This window comes from Littorina saxatilis, unplaced genomic scaffold (assembly GCF_037325665.1).
Source record: "Littorina saxatilis isolate snail1 unplaced genomic scaffold, US_GU_Lsax_2.0 scaffold_664, whole genome shotgun sequence".
Classification (NCBI taxonomy): domain Eukaryota; kingdom Metazoa; phylum Mollusca; class Gastropoda; order Littorinimorpha; family Littorinidae; genus Littorina; species Littorina saxatilis.
The window spans coordinates 42,501-62,867 of NW_027127281.1; the positions used below are offsets into that span (position 1 = coordinate 42,501).

The 20,367-nt window shown below is 39.4% G+C and overlaps 1 protein-coding gene across 1 annotated transcript in view; it reads left to right on the forward strand.

Moving 5' to 3' along the window:
- Positions 1-10,150, forward strand: part of LOC138955744 (guanylate cyclase soluble subunit alpha-2-like) — a 36,564-nt gene extending 26,414 nt beyond the window's left edge. Inside the window, exon 8 of the mRNA XM_070327284.1 lies at positions 2,076-10,150. Coding sequence (XP_070183385.1) covers positions 2,076-2,286 — 211 coding nt within the window. The 3' untranslated portion in view covers positions 2,287-10,150. The remainder of the gene's footprint in view (positions 1-2,075) is intronic.
- Positions 10,151-20,367: the final 10,217 nt, after the last annotated feature.

The following is a 20,367-nucleotide window of genomic DNA, read 5'->3' on the forward strand; positions in this document are numbered from 1 at the left end:
TAGAGCGATTCAGACTAAACTACTGGACCGATCTTTATGAAATTTGACATGAGAGTTCCTGGGTATGAAATCCCCATACGTTTTTTTCATTTTTTTGATAAATGTCTTTCATGACGTCATATCCGGCTTTTCGTGAAAGTTGAGGCGGCACTGTCACGCCCTCATTTTTCAACCAAATTGGTTGAAATTTTGGTCAAGTACTCTTCGACGAAGCCCGGGGTTCGGTATTGCATTTCAGCTTGGTGGCTTAAAAATTAATTAATGACTTTGGTCATTAAAAATCTGAAAATTGTAAAAAAAAATAAAAATTTATAAAACGATCCAAATTTACGTTTATCTTATTCTCCATCATTCGCTCATTCCAAAAACATATAAATATGTTATATTCGGATTAAAGATAAGCTCTGAAAATTAAATATATAAAAATTCTTATCAAAATTTTTTTTTCGACATCAATTTAAAAACACTTTCATCTTATTTCTTGTCGGTTCCTGATTCCAAAAATATATAGATATGATATGTTTGGATTAAAAACACGCTCAGAAAGTTAAAACGAAGAGAGGTACAGAAAAGCGTGCTATCCTTCTCAGCGCAACGAATACCCCGCTCTTCTTGTCAATTCCACGTGCACTGCCTTTGCCACGGGCGGTGGAGTGACGATGCTACGAGTATACGGTCTTGCTGCGTTGCGTTGCGTTCAGTTTCATTCTGTGAGTTCGACAGCTACTTGACTAAATATTGTATTTTCGCCTTACGCGACTTGTTCTTCTTTCGTTCTTACTTTCTTACTTTTTTTCTTTCTTTCTTTCTTTTTTTCTTTCTTTCTTTCTTCTATCTGTCTGTCTTTCATTCTTTTTATATTTAGTCAAGTTTTGACTAAATATTTTAACATCGAGGGGGAATCGAAACGAGGGTCGTGGTGTATGTGCGTGTGTGCGTGTGTGCGTGTGTGCGTGTGTGTGTGTGTGTGTGTGTGTGTAGAGCGATTCAGACTAAACTACTGGACCGATCTTTATGAAATTTGACATGAGAGTTCCTGGGTATGAAATCCCCATACGTTTTTTTCATTTTTTTGATAAATGTCTTTGATGACGTCATATCCGGCTTTTCGTGAAAGTGGAGGCGGCACTGTCACGCCCTCATTTTTCAACCAAATTGGTTGAAATTTTGGTCAAGTAATCTTCGACGAAGCCCGGACTTCGGTATTGCATTTCAGCTTGGTGGCTTAAAAATTAATTAATGACTTTGGTCATTAAAAATCTGAAAATTGTAAAAAAAAATAAAACTTTATAAAACGATCCAAATTTACGTTTATCTTATTCTCCATCATTTGCTGATTCCAAAAATATATAAATATGTTATATTTGGATTAAAAACAAGCTCTGAAAATTAAATATATAAAAATTATTATCAAAATTAAATTGTCGAAATCAATTTAAAAACACTTTCATCTTATTCCTTGTCGGTTCCTGATTCCAAAAACATATAGATATGATATGTTTGGATTAAAAACACGCTCAGAAAGTTAAAACAAAGAGAGGTACGGAAAAGCGTGCTATCCTTCTTAGCGCAACTACTACCCCGCTCTTCTTGTCAATGTCACTGCCTTTGCCATGAGCGGTGGACTGACGATGCTACGAGTATACGGTCTTGCTGAAAAATGGCATTGCGTTCACTTTCATTCTGTGAGTTCGACAGCTACTTGACTAAATATTGTATTTTCGCCTTACGCGACTTGTTTCTTTCTTTCGTTCTTTCTTTCTTTCTTTCTTCTTTCCTTTCTTTCTTGCTTTGTTTCTTGCTTTGTTTCTTTTCTTCTTTCTTCCGTTCTTTCTTTTATACAGTGTTTTCCACCATTGAACAAATGTTATGCTTGGATGTTGCTTTTCTTCTCATACTGATATTTAACTGGCATTTTGGTTTCCGGTTTAAACATTTTACAGTCTTCATCGTCAGCGTCAGTTTGTCTTTCCTATCTCTCTGCTGATAAAGTGAGACAAACTTAAGGGTGTTCTTTATAGACAAATACCCTTTTCAACACGTGGGCTGACCGTTATTTCTGTGTCTGTCTACAGTCTACTGTTAACGACCCCCGGCTTCCAGTTCGAGCCGCGGTCCAGAGAACATCTCCCGGGTGGCTTCCCCGAGCACATCACGGGCATCCCGTACTTCCTGGAGGACTACATCCACCCCGGAGTCCCTGAGGACCAAAGAGACAAGGTTGACCACGTCGCTCTTGCCTTGGAGCATTACAAAGTACAAATCGGCTCTCCACATGAGACGTAACCTTTGCCCAAGCTACCGTTCATGCGAATTATGAGAGTAGGACTTTGTTTTCTTCTGGTGGAACCATGGTTATTTGTCGGTTTTGTTTTGTTTTTGTTTTTGTTTTCTGTTAAGTTGTTTTGGGGGTTTAATTTGATACTTCTCTGTTCTTTGAGGTGCTTAAACCCACTTTGTGAATTTTCGTTACTTATCTGAGATATTTCATTCACAAAATTGTTTTAATGTTTTGTTCTGTTATTCTACACTTGGTGGCGTCCAAAAAATGGGTGTATCAGACATGAACACGCGCATTACCGTTGTTTGGTATGAATGCGCACATGCTCTGGACATAATTTTATTTAAACTATGTTGCATTGCACGACGGTTGCACTGTTTTGCATAATATTGTGTGGATGTATTATAATCAGGTTAATACAGACACATTGCATATTCAACATTGGCAGCACGTGGTTGGGTCACGTGACTTGCTGCCCAAACTGTGGTGAGTGGTTTGTTGCCTGGTAACGGGGGAGGAGTCGTATGATGCTGTGACAATTATGTTAATTATGGCAGAGTAATGTTGGTGAAGAAAGACTTGTATAAATTATCCATGTGGCAACAGACAGTTATGAAGCATAATCACGGATACGTTATGTTGTTGAGTACTGTGTGTGTGTCTGTGTGTGTGTGTGTGTGTGTGTGTGTGTGTGTGTGTGTGTGTGTGTGTGTGTGTGTGTGTGTGTGTGTGAGCAATATAGAAAGAGAGATACTCGGAGAGAGAGAGAGAGAGCAAGAGAAAAAGTATCTGTACTCTTATTTTTCACAATAGCTTCAACATAACAATCTCTTTTCACACTTCTGTTATTGTACCTTGATTATGATATTATTTTAAGAAAATCGTTTGCATTACATAGTTTATTGTTGTACATACTCACCAGGCAAGTTACCAAAGGACTTCCTTTTTACATTTAGTCAAGTTATGACTAAATGTTTTAACATCGAGGGGGGAATCGAGACGAGGGTCGTGGTGTATGTGCGTGTGTGTGTCTGTGTGTGTGTGTAGAGCGATTCAGACTAAACTACTGGACCGATCTTTATGAAATTTGACATGAGAGTTCCTGGGTATGAAATCCCCGAACGTTTTTGTCATTTTTGACTCACATGCGAAGCAAAAGTGAGTCTATGTACTCACCCGAGTCGTCCGTCCGTCCGTCCGTCCGGACGTCCGGACGTCCGGACGTCCGTCCGTCCGTCCGTCCGGCCGTCCGTCCGGAAAACTTTAACGTTGGATATTTCTTGGACACTATTCAGTCTATCAGTACCAAATTTGGCAAGATGGTGTATGATGACAAGGCCCCAAAAAACATACATAGCATCTTGACCTTGCTTCAAGGTCAAGGTCGCAGGGGCCATAAATGTTGCCTAAAAAACAGCTATTTTTCACATTTTTCACATTTTCTCTGAAGTTTTTGAGATTCAATACCTCACCTATATATGATATATAGGGCAAAGTAAGCCCCATCGTTTGATACCAGTTTGGTTTACCTTGCTTCAAGGTCAAGGTCACAGGAGCTCTTCAAAGTTGGATTGTATACATATTTTGAAGTGACCTTGACCCTGAACTATGGAAGATAACTGTTTCAAACTTAAAAATTATGTGGGGCACATGTTATGCTTTCATCATGAGACACATTTGGTCACATATGATCAAGGTCAAGGTCACTTTGACCCTTATGAAATGTGACCAAAATAAGGTAGTGAACCACTAAAAGTGACCATATCTCATGGTAGAAAGAGCCAATAAGCACCATTGTACTTCCTATGTCTTGAATTAACAGCTTTGTGTTGCATGACCTTGGATGACCTTGACCTTGGGTCAAGGTCACATGTATTTTGGTAGGAAAAATGTGTAAAGCATGTGAGTCGTATGGGCTTTGCCCTTCTTGTTTTGATAAATGTCTTTGATGACGTCATATCCGGCTTTTCGTGAAAGTTGAGGCGGCACTGTCACGCCCTCATTTTTCAACCAAAGTGATTGAAATTTTGGTCAAGCAATCTTCGACGAAGCCCGGACTTCGGTATTGCATTTCAGCTTGGTGGCTTAAAAATTAATTAATGACTTTGGTCATTAAAAATCTGAAAATTGTAAAAAAAAAAATAAAAATTTATAAAACGATCCAAATTTACGTTCATCTTATTCTCCATCATTTTCTGATTCCAAAAACATATAAATATGTTATATTTGGATTAAAAACAAGCTCTGAAAATTAAATATATAAACATTATTATCAAAATTAAATTGTCGAAATCAATTTAAAAACACTTACATCTTATTCCTTGTCGGTTCCTGATTCCAAAAACATATAGATATGATATGTTTGGATTAAAAACACGCTCAGAAAGTTAAAACAAAGAGAGGTACAGAAAAGCGTGCTATCCTTCTTAGCGCAACTACTACCCCGCTCTTCTTGTCAATTTCACTGCCTTTGCCATGAGCGGTGGACTGACGATGCTACGAGTATACGGTCTTGCTGAAAAATGGCATTGCGTTCAGTTTCATTCTGTGAGTTCGACAGCTACTTGACTAAATGTTGTATTTTCGCCTTACGCGACTTGTTACATTTAGTCAAGTTTTGACTAAATGTTTTAACATAGAGGGGGAATCGAGACGAGGGTCGTGGTGTGTGTGTGTCTGTCTGTCTGTCTGTCTGTCTGTCTGTCTGTCTGTCTGTCTGTCTGTCTGTCTGTCTGTCTGTCTGTCTGTCTGTCTGTCTGTCTGTGCGTGTGTGTGTGTAGAGCGATTCAGAGTAAACTACTGGACCGATCTTTATGAAATTGTACATGAGCGTTCCTGGGTATGATATACCCAGATGTTGTTTTCAGTTTTTCGATAAATGTCTTTGATGACGTCATATCCGGTTTTTTGTAAAAGTTGAGGCGGCACTGTCACACCCTCATTTTTCAATAAAATTGATTGAAATTTTGGCCAAGCAATCTTCGACAAAGGCCGGACTTTGGTATTGCATTTCAGCTGGGAGGCTTAAAAATTAATTTATGACTTTGGTCATTAAAAATCTGAAAATTGTAATTAAAATTATTTTTTTATAAAACGATCCAAAATTACGTTCATCTTATTCTTCATCATTTTCTGATTCCAAAAACATATAAATATGTTATATTCTGATTAAAAACAAACTCTGAAAATTAAAAATATAAAATTTATGATTAAAATAAAATGTCCGAAATCGATTTATAAACAAGGTCATCTTATTTCTTGTCGGTTCCTGATTCCAAAAACATATAGATATGATATGTTTGGATTAAAAACACGCTCAGAAAGTTAAAACGAAGAGAGGTACAGGAAAGCGTGCTATGCAGCACAGCGCAACTAATACCCTGCTCTTCTTATCAATGTCACTGCCTTTGCCACGAGCGGGGGACTGACGATGCTACGAGTATACGGTCTTGCTGAAAAAATGCAGTGCGTTTAGTTTCATTCTGTGAGTTCGACAGCTTGACTAAATGTTGTAATTTCGCCTTACGCGACTTGTTCTGTCTTATTAAGGAACTGTGAATGAAGGTCGGGAAAATCTCCTATACTGTCAGAACACGAATTGTGTGTCTGTGGTTCTGCTTAGTGCCCCTACTTCAGATCACTGAGCAGAACATGTTTTCCGCAGAGTTTATGCAGATGCTTTGCAAGGTTCTGGACACATAAGTACCAGCAATATCTGTCTTGAATTTTACTCTGCGGAGGGATATACATCTTAGGATACGTGTTTGGTATTCAAGACAATCTTCATCTTGTATTCAAAATTGGATTGTGTGCAGTATTTTCTGTGTTTGGTAAACACCCTTTTAGGTGAATGGAGTCAGTATATAACTTCTGTTTGTGTCATAACCTCGTTCCATGCATCTGGAATACATCGAAAGCTAAAATGTAGCAAGGTTTTTTTTCCAGGGGCGTAAAAGCCATAACTTTATGGACATTATAGTTGCAAGCCACTTCCACATTAATACTCTTTGAGTGGCATATTTTCATTTTGCTTGATAATCATAAAGCGTGTGTCACGTTGTTGAGAATGAATTTTGTTATGCACGACCTCTGCCATGCAGTTCCTCCTCCTCATTCTCTTCTTGCTTACTTATCACCTGAAGGTTATGTGTCAAAGAGTGCTGTTTGATTTGTGTTGGGTGCATGGACGCATACCCCCCGCGGGTTAGGGGGAAGAATTTACCCGATGCTCCCCAGCATGTCGTAAGAGGCGACTAACGGATTCTGTTTCTCCTTTTACCCTTGTTAAGTGTTTCTTGTATAGAATATAGTCAATTTTTGTAAAGATTTTAGTCAAGCAGTATGTAAGAAATGTTAAGTCCTTTGTACTGGAAACTTGCATTCTCCCAGTAAGGCAATATATTGTACTACGTTGCAAGCCCCTGGAGCAATTTTTTGATTAGTGCTTTTGTGAACAAGAAACAATTAACAAGTGGCTCTATCCCATCTCCCCCCCCCCCTTTCCCCGTCGCGATATAACCTTCGTGGTTGAAAACGACGTTAAACACCAAATAAAGAAAGAAAGAAAGAAAGCATGGACGCATAGTAAGCAATGAAAGGCAGATCCAAGTCGTTGCCGATAAAAACATGAATTCCACAGTTTGTTTCTCTGCATTATACTGATGCCAGAAGGACCACAGACTAACAAGAATGGTAAAAAAACTGATGTGTTTTTTGTGTAGCGTGTGCTACCTGATTTGTTAATCTGGTAAACACAAAGAATACAGTTGGGTTAGCTGCATTTCTCTGTTTTCATATGTGTCAGTGACACTTGTTTGTGCTTCGTGTTCACCAGAACATACCTGTCAGCTCATTCTCTGTTTGTGGTCATTGATACGGTGTTGTTGCAGTAACATACTGTTTCGTGTGCTAGTGTTGTTGTAATATCAGACAGAAGTGCCCTTTAACCTACAACATGATCACACTTGCGAGATGTTGTTTGACTTTATTGCACATATTTTGGTAGCTATAGAAACGAGTACCGTTTATATTAAGCACTCTGCCCTGATCCAATAGCAAATTGCAAGTTGTCTTTTGTATATTTCAGTTTTTCACCACGCAAATCCTTTCTGCAATATCACTTGGTGAACCCTTTCTGGATTGTATGCATGTTTCATGTTTCAAATTGTTTGTATATTTAAACCTATACTTAAATTTTGACACAAAACACCGCTTAGGTCGGTATTATTTTGTTGGTATTTAAATGAGTCTGACCAGGTAATTACAAATCACTGGAATGAGCGTTGTTTATGTATTTTGAGCAGAGTTTTGGACGAATATGTTATGTTATATGAAGTCTTATATCGCGCGCGTATCTCCAGACTCGGACTCAAGGCGCAGGGATCTAATATGGCTTATTTTGTAATGTTTTGAATGTTTATTGGGTTCGAATTTGTCCAATACATTCTTTTGTCAAATAATGAGCTACATGTATTTGATTTGTTTAGTTTTTAATTATCCTTTGTTTTCACAATCACTTTTATTACACAATCATTGAACTGGGCACCAGCCTGTATTTAAACTTCTCAGTTATTAAGAAGTTGTGCATTTGAAGACACAAACCTGACGCGGACCTTCAACGTTGATGGAAAGTGTTCATTATTCCAGCTACATATTGTACAGCAGATCATTCTCCAAACACAACACTTACAGTTTTATTTTATTTGGTATTGTTTTAGTGTACTTAAGTTAAGGTTATCCTTTGTTTTATTTGAAAATGCCTTCTTATTTTGGTGTTGTTTAAATTGTGATCAGCACTTTATTGAATCCATGATGTATTTTGTGTTGATATCAGATTCAGGAGTTTATGTTCATTTATATATTTGCTCATTTTGTTCTGTGCTCACGGACTTGCTGCCACAGTTTTAATGATGGACATTCATATTCATATTACCAAAACACAATGCCTTGACGTCACACTGTGATTGTAAAGCACGGTCAAGTAAGAATGAATGAATGAATATCCTACACTGCTCTTCCACTTACTCAGACGAAGTACTGTAACGTCAGTGTCCTATAGAGTTTATGTAACTAGAATCACGCGACAAACTGTTGTTGTTCGTAGACAATGTGTCTGGTGCAGCCCGACAATTCTCTTCAGTGTGAGCACATGCATTCACGCACCCACGGCTTACAATCGGAGTCATTAAACATGGGATTCTTGGTTGTTATTTTTTTCTTGGGGGCATCATTTTAGACGCGCTTCAGAATAATGTGTATATTTTTGACCTTACTTGACATGAGGCGAATCTTTCAAAACGAGGTTTTTTTTTAACTTGGGGGCATGATTTTGGACGCACTTCAGAATAATGACTGTATATTATTTTGTGACCTTTCTTGACATGAGACGAATCTTTCAAAACTAGTTTTTCTTGGTTGCGGAAGCACTCACTTATTCACGAAGATTTGTTAGGGACAAAAAAATGATAGTATTTCATTTTGATATTATGAAAACAATTGAGCATCTTACAAGCAAATCTTAGAGTTTAAACTCTGTGATGGAATAAGCAACTTTTGAATAAATCTGCAGTGTCAATACTTATATCGTTTTGTGGATAAAGTGTATGCATTCACGGATATATTTCTTGTTGCGTAGAACATCACAGAGCTAATCACATATCAGTCCAGGATTTGCAGACGATATGGACATCTTTCTTCGTAAAAGCATAACACGATTCAACAGCTCAACTGCTTACTCTAGGGGATAGAACTGTTGAACCTAAATGTTCATAATAAAAGTGACTATATATAGTAATCGCCATATTCAACTGGTTTTGACCGGCACGGTTGGCCTAGTGGAAAGGCGTCCGCCCCGTGATCGGGAGGTCGTGGGTTCGAACCCCGGCCGGGTCATACCTAAGACTTTAAAATTGGCAATCTAGTGGCTGCTCCTCCTGGCGTCTGGCATTATGGGGTTAGTGCTAGGACTGGTTGGTCCGGTGTCAGAATAATGTGACTGGGTGAGACATGAAGCCTGTGCTGCGACTTCTGTCTTGTGTGTGGCGCATGTTAAATGTCAAAGCAGCACCGCCCTGATATGGCCCTTCGTGGTCGGCTGGGCGTTAAGCAAACAAACAAACAAACAAACTGGTTTCGAAACCGCAGCATAAAGCTACATTTTCAGGTGGGTTTTTTTTTCTTCAAATATTATCAAACATGTCCTGAAAAGGAGATTTTCTAAAGGGCATCATTGTAAAAAAAACATCTCAACAGTTCAACTTTGCATAATTCGCTTTGATGGACATGAGCTTCCATTGTAATCCATAGATTTTAAAGATTATTTAACTATGAAAAGCACATGCACGCACGCTTGCACGCACAACCACCCATCCACTCACCCACCCCTCCTCCCCTCACACACACATATACACACACATACACCTTGTTTCATCTACTTTTTTATGCTTGGAAACAAATGAAACTACTAAGATACATACAACCAAATACAAAACATATGATAAAAAGACAACATTTAAATACTTGATGCATCTTCAAGTATTCAAGAACATACATTTGGAGATGACTTTGTTGTTTTAACAGTTTTTCATGCGTTTCACATCATCAGTATAAAGCACAGCCCACACTGTATCCTGGGCGCCCTGTCTGTGATGTAGTTGCTGATTGCGTCATCTGGTATGACGTCCTAGATTCGATGACGTCATTCGGTGTATGTATATATGCGCTTAGGACTATTTATTGATATATTCCGTGTATTACTGATTATGATCAATGTTAAAGCAAATCGAACTGATTGATATTGTCTTCTCACAATAATAGCCAATACCAAATGTAAAAGAAAAAAGAAATGTAATAAACCACATGTGATTTATACGTTGTTGTTATGTTGTGTAATGTGATCTGTGTTTGAGTACATGCTGACTTTTTGAGTACTTGTGCGGATGTGTGCACGTGTGTGTGTGCGCGCGCGCATTTGTGTGTGTGTGTGTGTGTGTATGAAAAGGGTCGTTCCAAAGTAGAAATTGACCTTTTGTCTGCGCACAAATTCAGGTAAAATCCTATTCATCTCTTTAATCGAAGTTGAGCACAAAACAAAAACGAATGGAACAGTCCCAGAAAACATTCTGAATGCACGCACATTCTTTTGTTCAGTGCCATTTTTGCACTTGAAATTGATCCAAGGAGAAAATGAGATTTTGAAATTACCAGAGGAAAATGTGTGAACCCCACCCATTTAAAGATCAATATATGCCAGCTAACAAGCCAACAACGAACACACAGAGCATTAATATTGAATTTCGGCCTTTTTAGAGAAGGCCTTGTGGGTAAAAACACTACACTGCATTCATTTGGAGATAACAAGCACAATTTGAGTTTAGCTCTTTTGTTCCTCTTGTTTTCTTTCATAGATACCAAATGGAGTCATGAACCCAATGTTGTAACAAGACGCGTGTGTTAATAATTCCACAGACTGCATGAACAATATCTAAAATGGTATACTGGTTTCACAAACAAATAGAGACATCCAGATTTGCCTTCGTCAAAAGTTCGTGAGTTCCTATCTTCGCGAGTTTGTTGAAGTGGTGACGTCACATCCCGTCACGGTCACCACTTTCCAATTTCGGTCCAGATCTACGCGAAGTTCTTCGTGCGCGTTCGTCTGTTTTTCGAAACAGTGATGACGAGTAGTGTTATATATGACGAGTCTTTTTTATCGGAATATTCCAGACATCTGAATATGCTGAGTACACACGCAACACTGACAATTTTTTTCGATTTTTCGATTAATTCCTGTAAAATCTCCCAACTCTAAAATAAATAGGCCTAGTGGAAACAAGTGTCTTGTGCAAGAGAGATCAAGGGAGATAATTGGCAGGATATGTCGCCCGTCGACTAAAGTTCTGAGTTTTGTGTGGGTATCCGTGTTCATGCACTAGGCCTCCAAAATGAACAGTTTACAGATGCACAGTCCGCAGAAGCGTCGTAAAGATATTAAACTTTAACATTGCGCACATAAAACATATTTTTAACATTATGAAAAGGACGAAAAGTACTCGCGAAGATTGCTGATTGAGGTTCGTCAAATACGTCTTTTTCACCACGCAGATCCCGGTCTTCGGCAAGCAGTGGTGGGCGAGAAAAACCAAGCGCATGCGCATTGAGGCACAAAGTTAAAAGTAGAGAGGAAATCCCCACCACCGACGAATGTTCGTCTGACGAAGGTTGAATCTGGATGTCCCTAGTTGCATCATATGTTATGCATTACATTGAATATGGAACCAATCGTCCAACTATTCAGTCAATCAATAAAACCATTAACACCCTGACCAACCAACCAACCAAGCAACAACAGAAAACGAAAAAAAGGTTTTCTTCCTGTATATGTCACAAAATGTGTCCCCATCACAGAAAGATAAGTTATTCTGTATCTAAACTTTGTGCACACACACACACACACACACACACACACACACACACACACACACACACACACTAACACACACACAAACACACACACGCACACACACACACACACACACACACACACACACACACACACACACACACACACACACGGCATAGATTGAATGAAATAACGCGTTACTGACTGTTTTAGTTGAAGTTAGGATACAACAAATGTCGCTGTAATGTATTTGTGTGTGTGTGTGTGTGTGTGTGCTGAGTTGTGATTATCTGGCAACCGTTTTATGAAATGTTTCTTGATAAGGTATTTTTTGCGATCCTTCAGAAGACAGACAAACGAACAATCAAACAAATGGTTTCACCGAGGCGTCCCAAAGAATGCACACTAAACAGCGCAAGGTATGTGGCAGGATGTTGACAATTGATTGCTCCCTCTGCTCAAATAATGTGTTTCCTGCATTTTTATTCCCAATGTTTGAATGGTATTTCTTCTCTCGGCGCTCGTAACGGACAAGCTATTCAATGGTTTTTGATAGCGTATGAATTGTGTAGAGAAGAAGCAATTTGTTTTATGATGGTATTGACAAATCCTGCATTTCGTGAAAGGGCAGGTATGACATATGTTAAATACGCCCATTCATTTTAAAGAAATATCTTTTTCAGATAAACAGATTTTTCCTGCTGACCAGAATAGCTCTGAATAGTTTTCTTATTTTTGATATTTGTAGGCATTTTACATTTTGTGTTCGTTTATCAGTTCACTGGAAATTGTATATTTTGATGGCTACATGTTATAGACCTTTTGTTAACAAACTTTGCTTTTGTTGTTGTTTTTTCTCCCGTTCTTCCCACTTACCTACGTTCTATGTATCATCATCATCATCATCATCATCATCATGGGGCGGGGATGTAGCTCAGTCGGTAGCGCGCTGGATTTGTATCCAGTTGGCCGCTGTCAGCGTGAGTTCGTCCCCACGTTCGGCGAGAGATTTATTTCTCAGAGTCAACTTTGTGTGCAGACTCTCCTCGGTGTCCGAACACCCCCGTGTGTACACGCAAGCAAAAGACCAAGTGCGCACGAAAAAGATCATGTAATCCATGTCAGAGTTCGGTGGGTTATAGAAACACGAAAATACCCAGCATGCTTCCTCCGAAAGCGGCGTATGGCTGCCTAAATGGCGGGGTAAAAACGGTCATACACGTAAAAGCCGTGGGAGTTTCAGCCCATGAACGAACAAACAATCATCATCATCATCATCATCATCATCATCATTATCATCGTCGTCATCGTCGTCGTCGTCGTCGTCATCAAATATTTGTTATCGCTCTATCATGTTCCCGTGGTTTTGCTCTCTTTTGTGAGAATGTTTAGATAAAAATCAATGTGAGTGAAAGTATTAGAGTGTTTGCATGATGTGTTGTGGTTTGGTGTTGTGGTTTGTGTTGTGTGGTTTTGTTTTTGTTTTTGTGTTATGTTGTTACAGATTCAGCCTATTGTATGATCATATGTATAAGTGGGTTTTGTTTCACCTGTCGAATGCAATGACTTCGGAGTGGCAGAAAGATGGAAATGGGAACGCAAGTCGACCCGTGAAAAAAATCACGCCGTAGACGGTGGCACGCCTAGTTTTTTCCACCGCAGGAACAACACCCAATTCGTTCCCCCGCAAGACGAACAACATGGTAGGTGTCTCCAAATTAATGCCTTAAAATAGTAGATAACCAGACTTTCTAGTATTGAAGTTTATATCATACTGTTCGGTACTTTATTTTGCATGGGATCAGCTAGTTGTCTTACCATTTACACTCTCGTGTACTACATAAGAGAAGAAATGTCATCAAGACAAGTCAGAAATACTGTCTCCCACGTTAAAAATGTTGAAATAACACAAAGCACGGTCAACAGAAGGGCTTAAATCTTTTTGCTGGTCAAAGTCAAACTACTTGTGGATACTGCTCTTCATTTTTAAGTGTAAGCTTACCTTAGTTTAGACTCACGATCGGTTCAAAGATCAACAGTGAAATTTGACGGGGTAAGATCCCCCGCAGCTTGGTCGATTTGCCTACTACGCCCCACCGCAACACTAGGGTAAGATCCCCCGCCGTTATGTTTATCAGAAAAAAATGACATACAGCTATAATTTTTGTGTAAATCCACTAATTATGGATGTGATTGGACTCTGACATCTTCAGATGTACTCCAACATTTGGCACGAGCAATAAGTCACCGATTAACCATTGTTTTAGTGTGTGTGCGTGTGCGTGTGTGTGTGTGTGCGCGCGTGCGTGCGTGTATGTGTGTGCGTGCGTGCATGTGTGTGTGTGTGTGTGTGTGTGTGTGTGTGTGTGTGTGTGTGTGTGTGTGTGTGTGTGTGTGAAAGAATTGCACATAAATATGTCCACTTTACACAGGAAGCTGTGAGGTTGTTACTTTTTGCTTTGAGTCCAGAGATATACTCTGACAGGCATGCAAGACTTCATATGATGAGGAGAATCGTTTGTACTTGAAGGATTGTGCTTTTTAACAAAGCAGAATTATAAAACAAAAACAAAAAGCACTCAACTCTCTGTCTTTTTTCTTTTTTTGTGGTCATAAACAAAACAAACCTGATTAACTGCGTGTCATATAAAACTGTCGAGCACACTTATTCTTGAATGTTATGGAAATTAAAAGAAGTTGTTCCTCTGCAAGTGTGTGAATGTAGGCATTATAGTAGCCTATATGTGTTACAGCGATGTTAAATATGCTGTTCCATGTATACAGATAGTCTCAATAGTGCAGTGTGTGGGGTTTGCACACTTCTTTTAGACTTATTTTTTTTCTCAAAAATGTGACTCATGTAAAAAGATTTTTCCATTTCTTTACCAGGTAAAAATCATACATCATACATTACATCATAGTATTTCAGCCACAATAAAGTGTAACCACCCCGCCACACACACACACACACAAGCATACACACACACAAGCATACACACATACCAGGTAAAAATCATACATCATACATTACATCATAGTATTTCAGCCACAATAAAGTGTAACCACCCCGCCACACACACACACACACACAAGCATACACACATAGAGTGGGTGATTTGGTGGTCACGAAGATACTTTCTTCTCATGAACGACTTTTGACAGGTTTGGCACTGAAACCCCGGCTTTTCACCCAGACATATATGCTTGTCCAGACTGCGTTTGTGTGCGTAAGATTGTTTGCAAACACCACACTGGAAAGGTTTGGTGCCTGCATGTTTGTTCATATGAGACTGGTAATCTACCTGTCGACCAAACCTCTTGTCACAAACTATGCATACAAAACGAGATTCGTTGCCATGTTTCTCACGTTTGTGATTGTCCAATGTTCGCTTGTGTTTGTATGGTGATCCGCATTCGTCACACAAATGGAGGAGACCAACCTTCTTCGGTGTAGAAGTCTGTAAAGGGACTGTCTCACCTACAGTCACCTCACTACTGATGTCTAGGTAGCTGTCGATTACTTCCCCAGACACCTCCCCGGCAGATAGCGTGTGGTCGCTGGTCTCCATCTGTCAAATAAAAACGCTTCAAACGGGTCAGTTTTGCTGTGCATGATGTGCTTTTTCAGCGCGCATGTGCGGGGGGGCGTAGTAGGCACTCCGGCAAAAATGCGGGGGACCTTATCTGGTGTCTGCGGGGGACCTTACCCACTGAGAATCGAGTACCACAAAATAACGTTAGATTAGAGCAGCTTATCCACGATGCTGGTGCCCAAAAACGCGCATACAAGGCTGCAAGGTATCGAAGATTAAACTGTGAGTATTAAAATAGTGCTTTAAATGGTAGTTCTAGGTTAATTTGTACGAAATTGAGACCTCTCTGTATAATTTTCACGGACTTCGGCAGAAAATCGAACGCCACTGTTCACGAGTACACAACAAGACATAAGTTACATATTATACATATAGCCTAGGCAATTCTGCTTCAGAATATCTATACTTGATCATGTGATTTGCCACAACGTACCTTCACAGGGCAATTCCTTTGCGAGATAACAATTTTGCTTCCGCGTGCGGGGGAACGAATTGGGTGTTGTTCCTGCGGTGGAAAAAACTAGGCGTGCCACCGTCTACGGCGTGAAAATGCCTGTTGTATAAAAATTCTCTCCCGCCGACGAGCATCTGTAGGTTTGGTGCTCGCTCTCCCTAAAATATGACTTTTGCAACGTTTCATTCATCAAATAGAAAGTGTATCGAATGTGTGGAACGATCAAGGTTCAGCGTTTCTGCTACACCATTACTTTCTCGGCTGTGTAGCAAGTTGACTAAGGGCATATTTAGTACCCGTTTTCTAGGGTTTAGTGTTAATCAGTGTATAAAGCGTCAAAGACTGTGTTTCTGTGCAACGTACTGCTGTGTTTCGTGCAAGTCTCGACGGAAGAACCTTTCAATGCTCAGTCCACAGAAAGTAATTAAGTGTTTGAAGATACGAATGAGGGAAAGACACAGGCCATCAGACTCTAATCAAACAGTCCTTCAATTTCATTTCATTCTAGAAACTAGCCAGGTTCGCCTGAGGTCTATTTGTCGTCTGGCTGGCGGGCGGTAAGTATTACAGAACACTTGCACGCTTCCGGCAAGAAACACGTGACGCCCACGACAAGACAGAAGAAGACAGACTGGCGACTGTGTTTGATCAATTTTTCATTGATCCGCAGACAAGGTGAGGCTGCCATCGGTACTGCTGTCAGAAAATTAATAGTAATGAGGGTTCAAGGAGAGTTCAAAATGAATGATGCCTTAATTGAGCAAGAGACTGTAGAGTACAATACTGTCCCTGATTCAGTTTGCACATGTTAACGAGCAATTTTGTGTTGAGGCCCAAACAAAAAAAACGTTAACATTTATGAAAAGATCAAGAATATTGGCTACTGTAAGGAAAAGACATAAACGCAAACCATCAACATTTTACCAAAAGGACCCAAAATATAGGATTTCCTTTAAAGAACAGAAAAAACACCCTCAACCCATCAACATTTACCAAAAGTGAAAGGAAAACAACCAAACCTCAACCAATCACATTTAGGAAAAGGGAAAGAGACAAATATTGGTGACAGTAAGGAGGGCGGGGATGTAGCTCAGTCGGTAGCGCGCTGGATTTGTATCCAGTTGGCCGCTGTCAGCGTGAGTTCGTCCCCACGTTCGGCGAGAGATTTATTTCTCAGAGTCAACTTTGTGTGCAGACTCTCCTCGGTGTGTCACAGGCAAGCAAAAGACCAAGTGCGCACGAAAAAGATCCTGTAATCCATGTCAGAGTTCGGTGGGTTATAGAAACACGAAAATACCCAGCATGCTTCCTCCGAAAACGGCGTATGGCTGCCTAAATGGCGGGGTAAAAAACGGTCATAGTCATACACGTAAAATTCCACTCGTGCAAAAAACACGAGTTTACGTGGGAGTTTCAGCCCACGAACGCAGAAGAAGAAGAAGAAGAAGGTGACAGTAAGGAAAACAAAAAAATCAACCCATCAACGTTTGCCTAAAAGGAAAGAAAAAACCCTCAACCCATCAACCTTTACCAAAAGGGAAAGAAAAAACCCTCAAGCCATCAACATTTACCAAAAAGGAAAGAAAAAACCCTCAACCCATCAACATTTACCAAAAAGGAAAGAAAAAACCCTCAACCCATAAACATTTACCGAAAGGGAAATAGAAAACTCAACCCATCATTATTTTACAAAAGAGAAAGAAAAAGCCGTCAACAATTATCAAAACGGAAAGAAACAAAACTTCAACTAATCCACGGTTACCTAAAGGATCAAGACTATTGGCTACTCTAAGGGAAAGACAAACACATCAACCCATTGACCAAAACAGAAATCAAACAAGAAATTCCTCCGAGGTAGGAAAAACACCCCCGTCCTTACCATTCTCACTGCCACCAACTGAGAAGGTTATTTCCCTTTGACCATTAATATGTCCATCTATAAGTCCTTGTAGAATCTTAATCCACCAATAACTCCCTAACCGTGTGTTTGACTGGTCCCAATTTTTGTAAGGACCGTCTCAGGAATGTATAGAACCTGTTCACCAAGTTTGGTGACGATCGGTCCGTTCATTCTTGAGATCTATATGCGAACACAAACACACAAACAAACTAACAAACACATCGACCGAATCCTATACACACCCCAATACCGGGGGTGTAAAAAAGTCAACCCATCAACATTTTTTTAAAAGAGACATAAAAAATCACCCCATTAACATTTACCAGAATAGACAGAAAAAACCTACCTTCAACATTTACCAACAGGATTAAGATTATTGGTTACTGTAAATGTATGGAAAAGAAAAAAAGCATAAACCCATCAACATTTACCTAAAGTGCTGGAAAAAGGTATACAATCTACGCATCAACATTTACCAAAAGGGAAAGACAAAACCCTCAACCCATCAACATTTACCAAAAGGGACAGAAAAAAACTTCAACCCATCAACATTTACCAAAAAGGAAAGAAAAAACCCTCAACCCATCAACATTTACCGAAAGGAAAAGAAAAAACCTTCAAGCCATCAACATTTACCAAAAGGGAAAGAAAAAACCCTCAACCCATCAACATTTACCAAAGGGGAAAGAAAAAACCTTCAACCCATCAACATTTACTAAAAAGGAAAGAAAAAACCCTCAACCCATCAACATTTACCAAAAGGGAAAGAAAAAACCTTCAACCCATCAACATTTACCAAAAAGGAAAGAAAAAACCCTCAACCCATCAACATTTACCAAAAGGGAAAGAAAAAACCCTCAACCCATCAACATTTACCAAAAGGGAAATAAAAAACCTTCAACCCATCAACATTTACCAAAAAGGAAAGAAAAAACCCTCAACCCATCAACATTTACCAAAAGGGAAAGAAAAAACCTTCAACCCATCAACATTTACTAAAAAGGAAAGAAAAAACCCTCAACCCATCAACCTTTACCAAAAGGGAAAGAAAAAACCCTCAACCCATCAACATTTACCAAAAAGGAAAGAAAAAACCCTCAACCCATCAACATTTACCAAAAGGGAAAGAAAAAACCTTCAAGCCATCAACATTTACCAAAAAGGAAAGAAAAAACCCTCAACCCATCAACATTTACCAAAAAGGAAAGAAACGAAAACTACAACCTATGAACAGTTATCAAAAGGGAAAGAAAAAACTCAACCCAGGAACAACAAGACAAAACAAACCTCAACCCAGGAACAACAAGACAAGACAAAACTCAACCCAGGAACAACAAGACAAGAAAAAACTCAACCCAGGAACAACAAAACAAAACAAACCTCAACCCAGGAACAACAAGACAAGACAAAACTCAACCCAGTACAAAACAAGACAAGAAAAAACTCAACCCAGGAACAACAAGACAAAGCAAAACTCAACCTATCAACATTCTCCAAAAGAATCTAGAATATTTGCTAATGTAAGGGGAAGACAAAAAACATGAACACATCAACATTAATTAATTAGTTAAAGCAACAGTATACAATCTAAAATCAACATATCAAAATTTACCAAAACGGAAGAAAAAACCCTCAACTATCAATATTTTACAAAAGGGAAAAGAAAAAACAAACAATCCATCAACATTTACTAAAAATGAAAAAAACACTTAAACCGATTAACAGTTACCAAAACGAAAAGAAAAAACCCACATATACCCATCAACAATTACCACATAAAAAAAACCCCTCATTCCATAAACACTTAAGAAAAGTGCAAGAAAGAGTACAACATATTCCCATCAAATTTTACCAAAATGGACAGAAGAAAACCCTCAACCCATCAACATGTACCAAAATGGACAGAAGAAAACCCTCAACCCATCAACATGTACCAAAATGGACAGAAGAAAACCCTCAACCCATCAACATGTACCAAAATGGACAAAAGAAAACCCTCAACCCATCAACATGTACCAAAATGGACAGAAGAAAACCCTCAACCCATCAACATGTACCAAAACGAAAAGAAAAGACCTCAACCCGGGCCATCAAAATGTAACTTTAAGGGAAAGAAAAAAAACCTGAAGTTCCCCAAACTGGTTGCCGTTGTGTTTACTTTTTGTGTTGAGTGCTAGAAACAGTATGTAACAAAACGGAAAGAAAAAACCCTCAAACCATCAACATTTATTTACCAAAAGGGAGAAAGAAAAGAAAACCTCAACCCATCAACAGTTACCAAAAGTGCTAGACACAGTACAACATCTAAATTTACCAAAACGGAAAGGGAAAAACCTCAACCGATCAACAGTTACCAAAAACGGAAAAGCAAAAAAAAACTCAACCCATCAACATTTACCAAAAGGACCAAGAAAGTCGTCTACAGTACAGTAGACAAAACGGCAGAATCAGACAGCGGTTCCCCCATCGCTCAGCAGGTCAGACACCCCGAGTGTGGGTACGTGACAGACGGTAGTCTTTGTTCTTCGTCTCAGTCACGCCTTTGCCGTGCGGGGCTTTGGCCCAGATACACAAGAAGACGTCCTTTGGCCAGACTCCAAGGTATTATGGAACTTTCTTCAACTATGAGGTGGAGGGAGGGAGAAAGAGAGGGGGGAGAGTGAGGGTGGGAGAGATGTAGAGAGTGATAGAGAGTCGCAGACCGGAGGGAGGGAGGGGGAGGGAGGGGTAGAGAGCGAT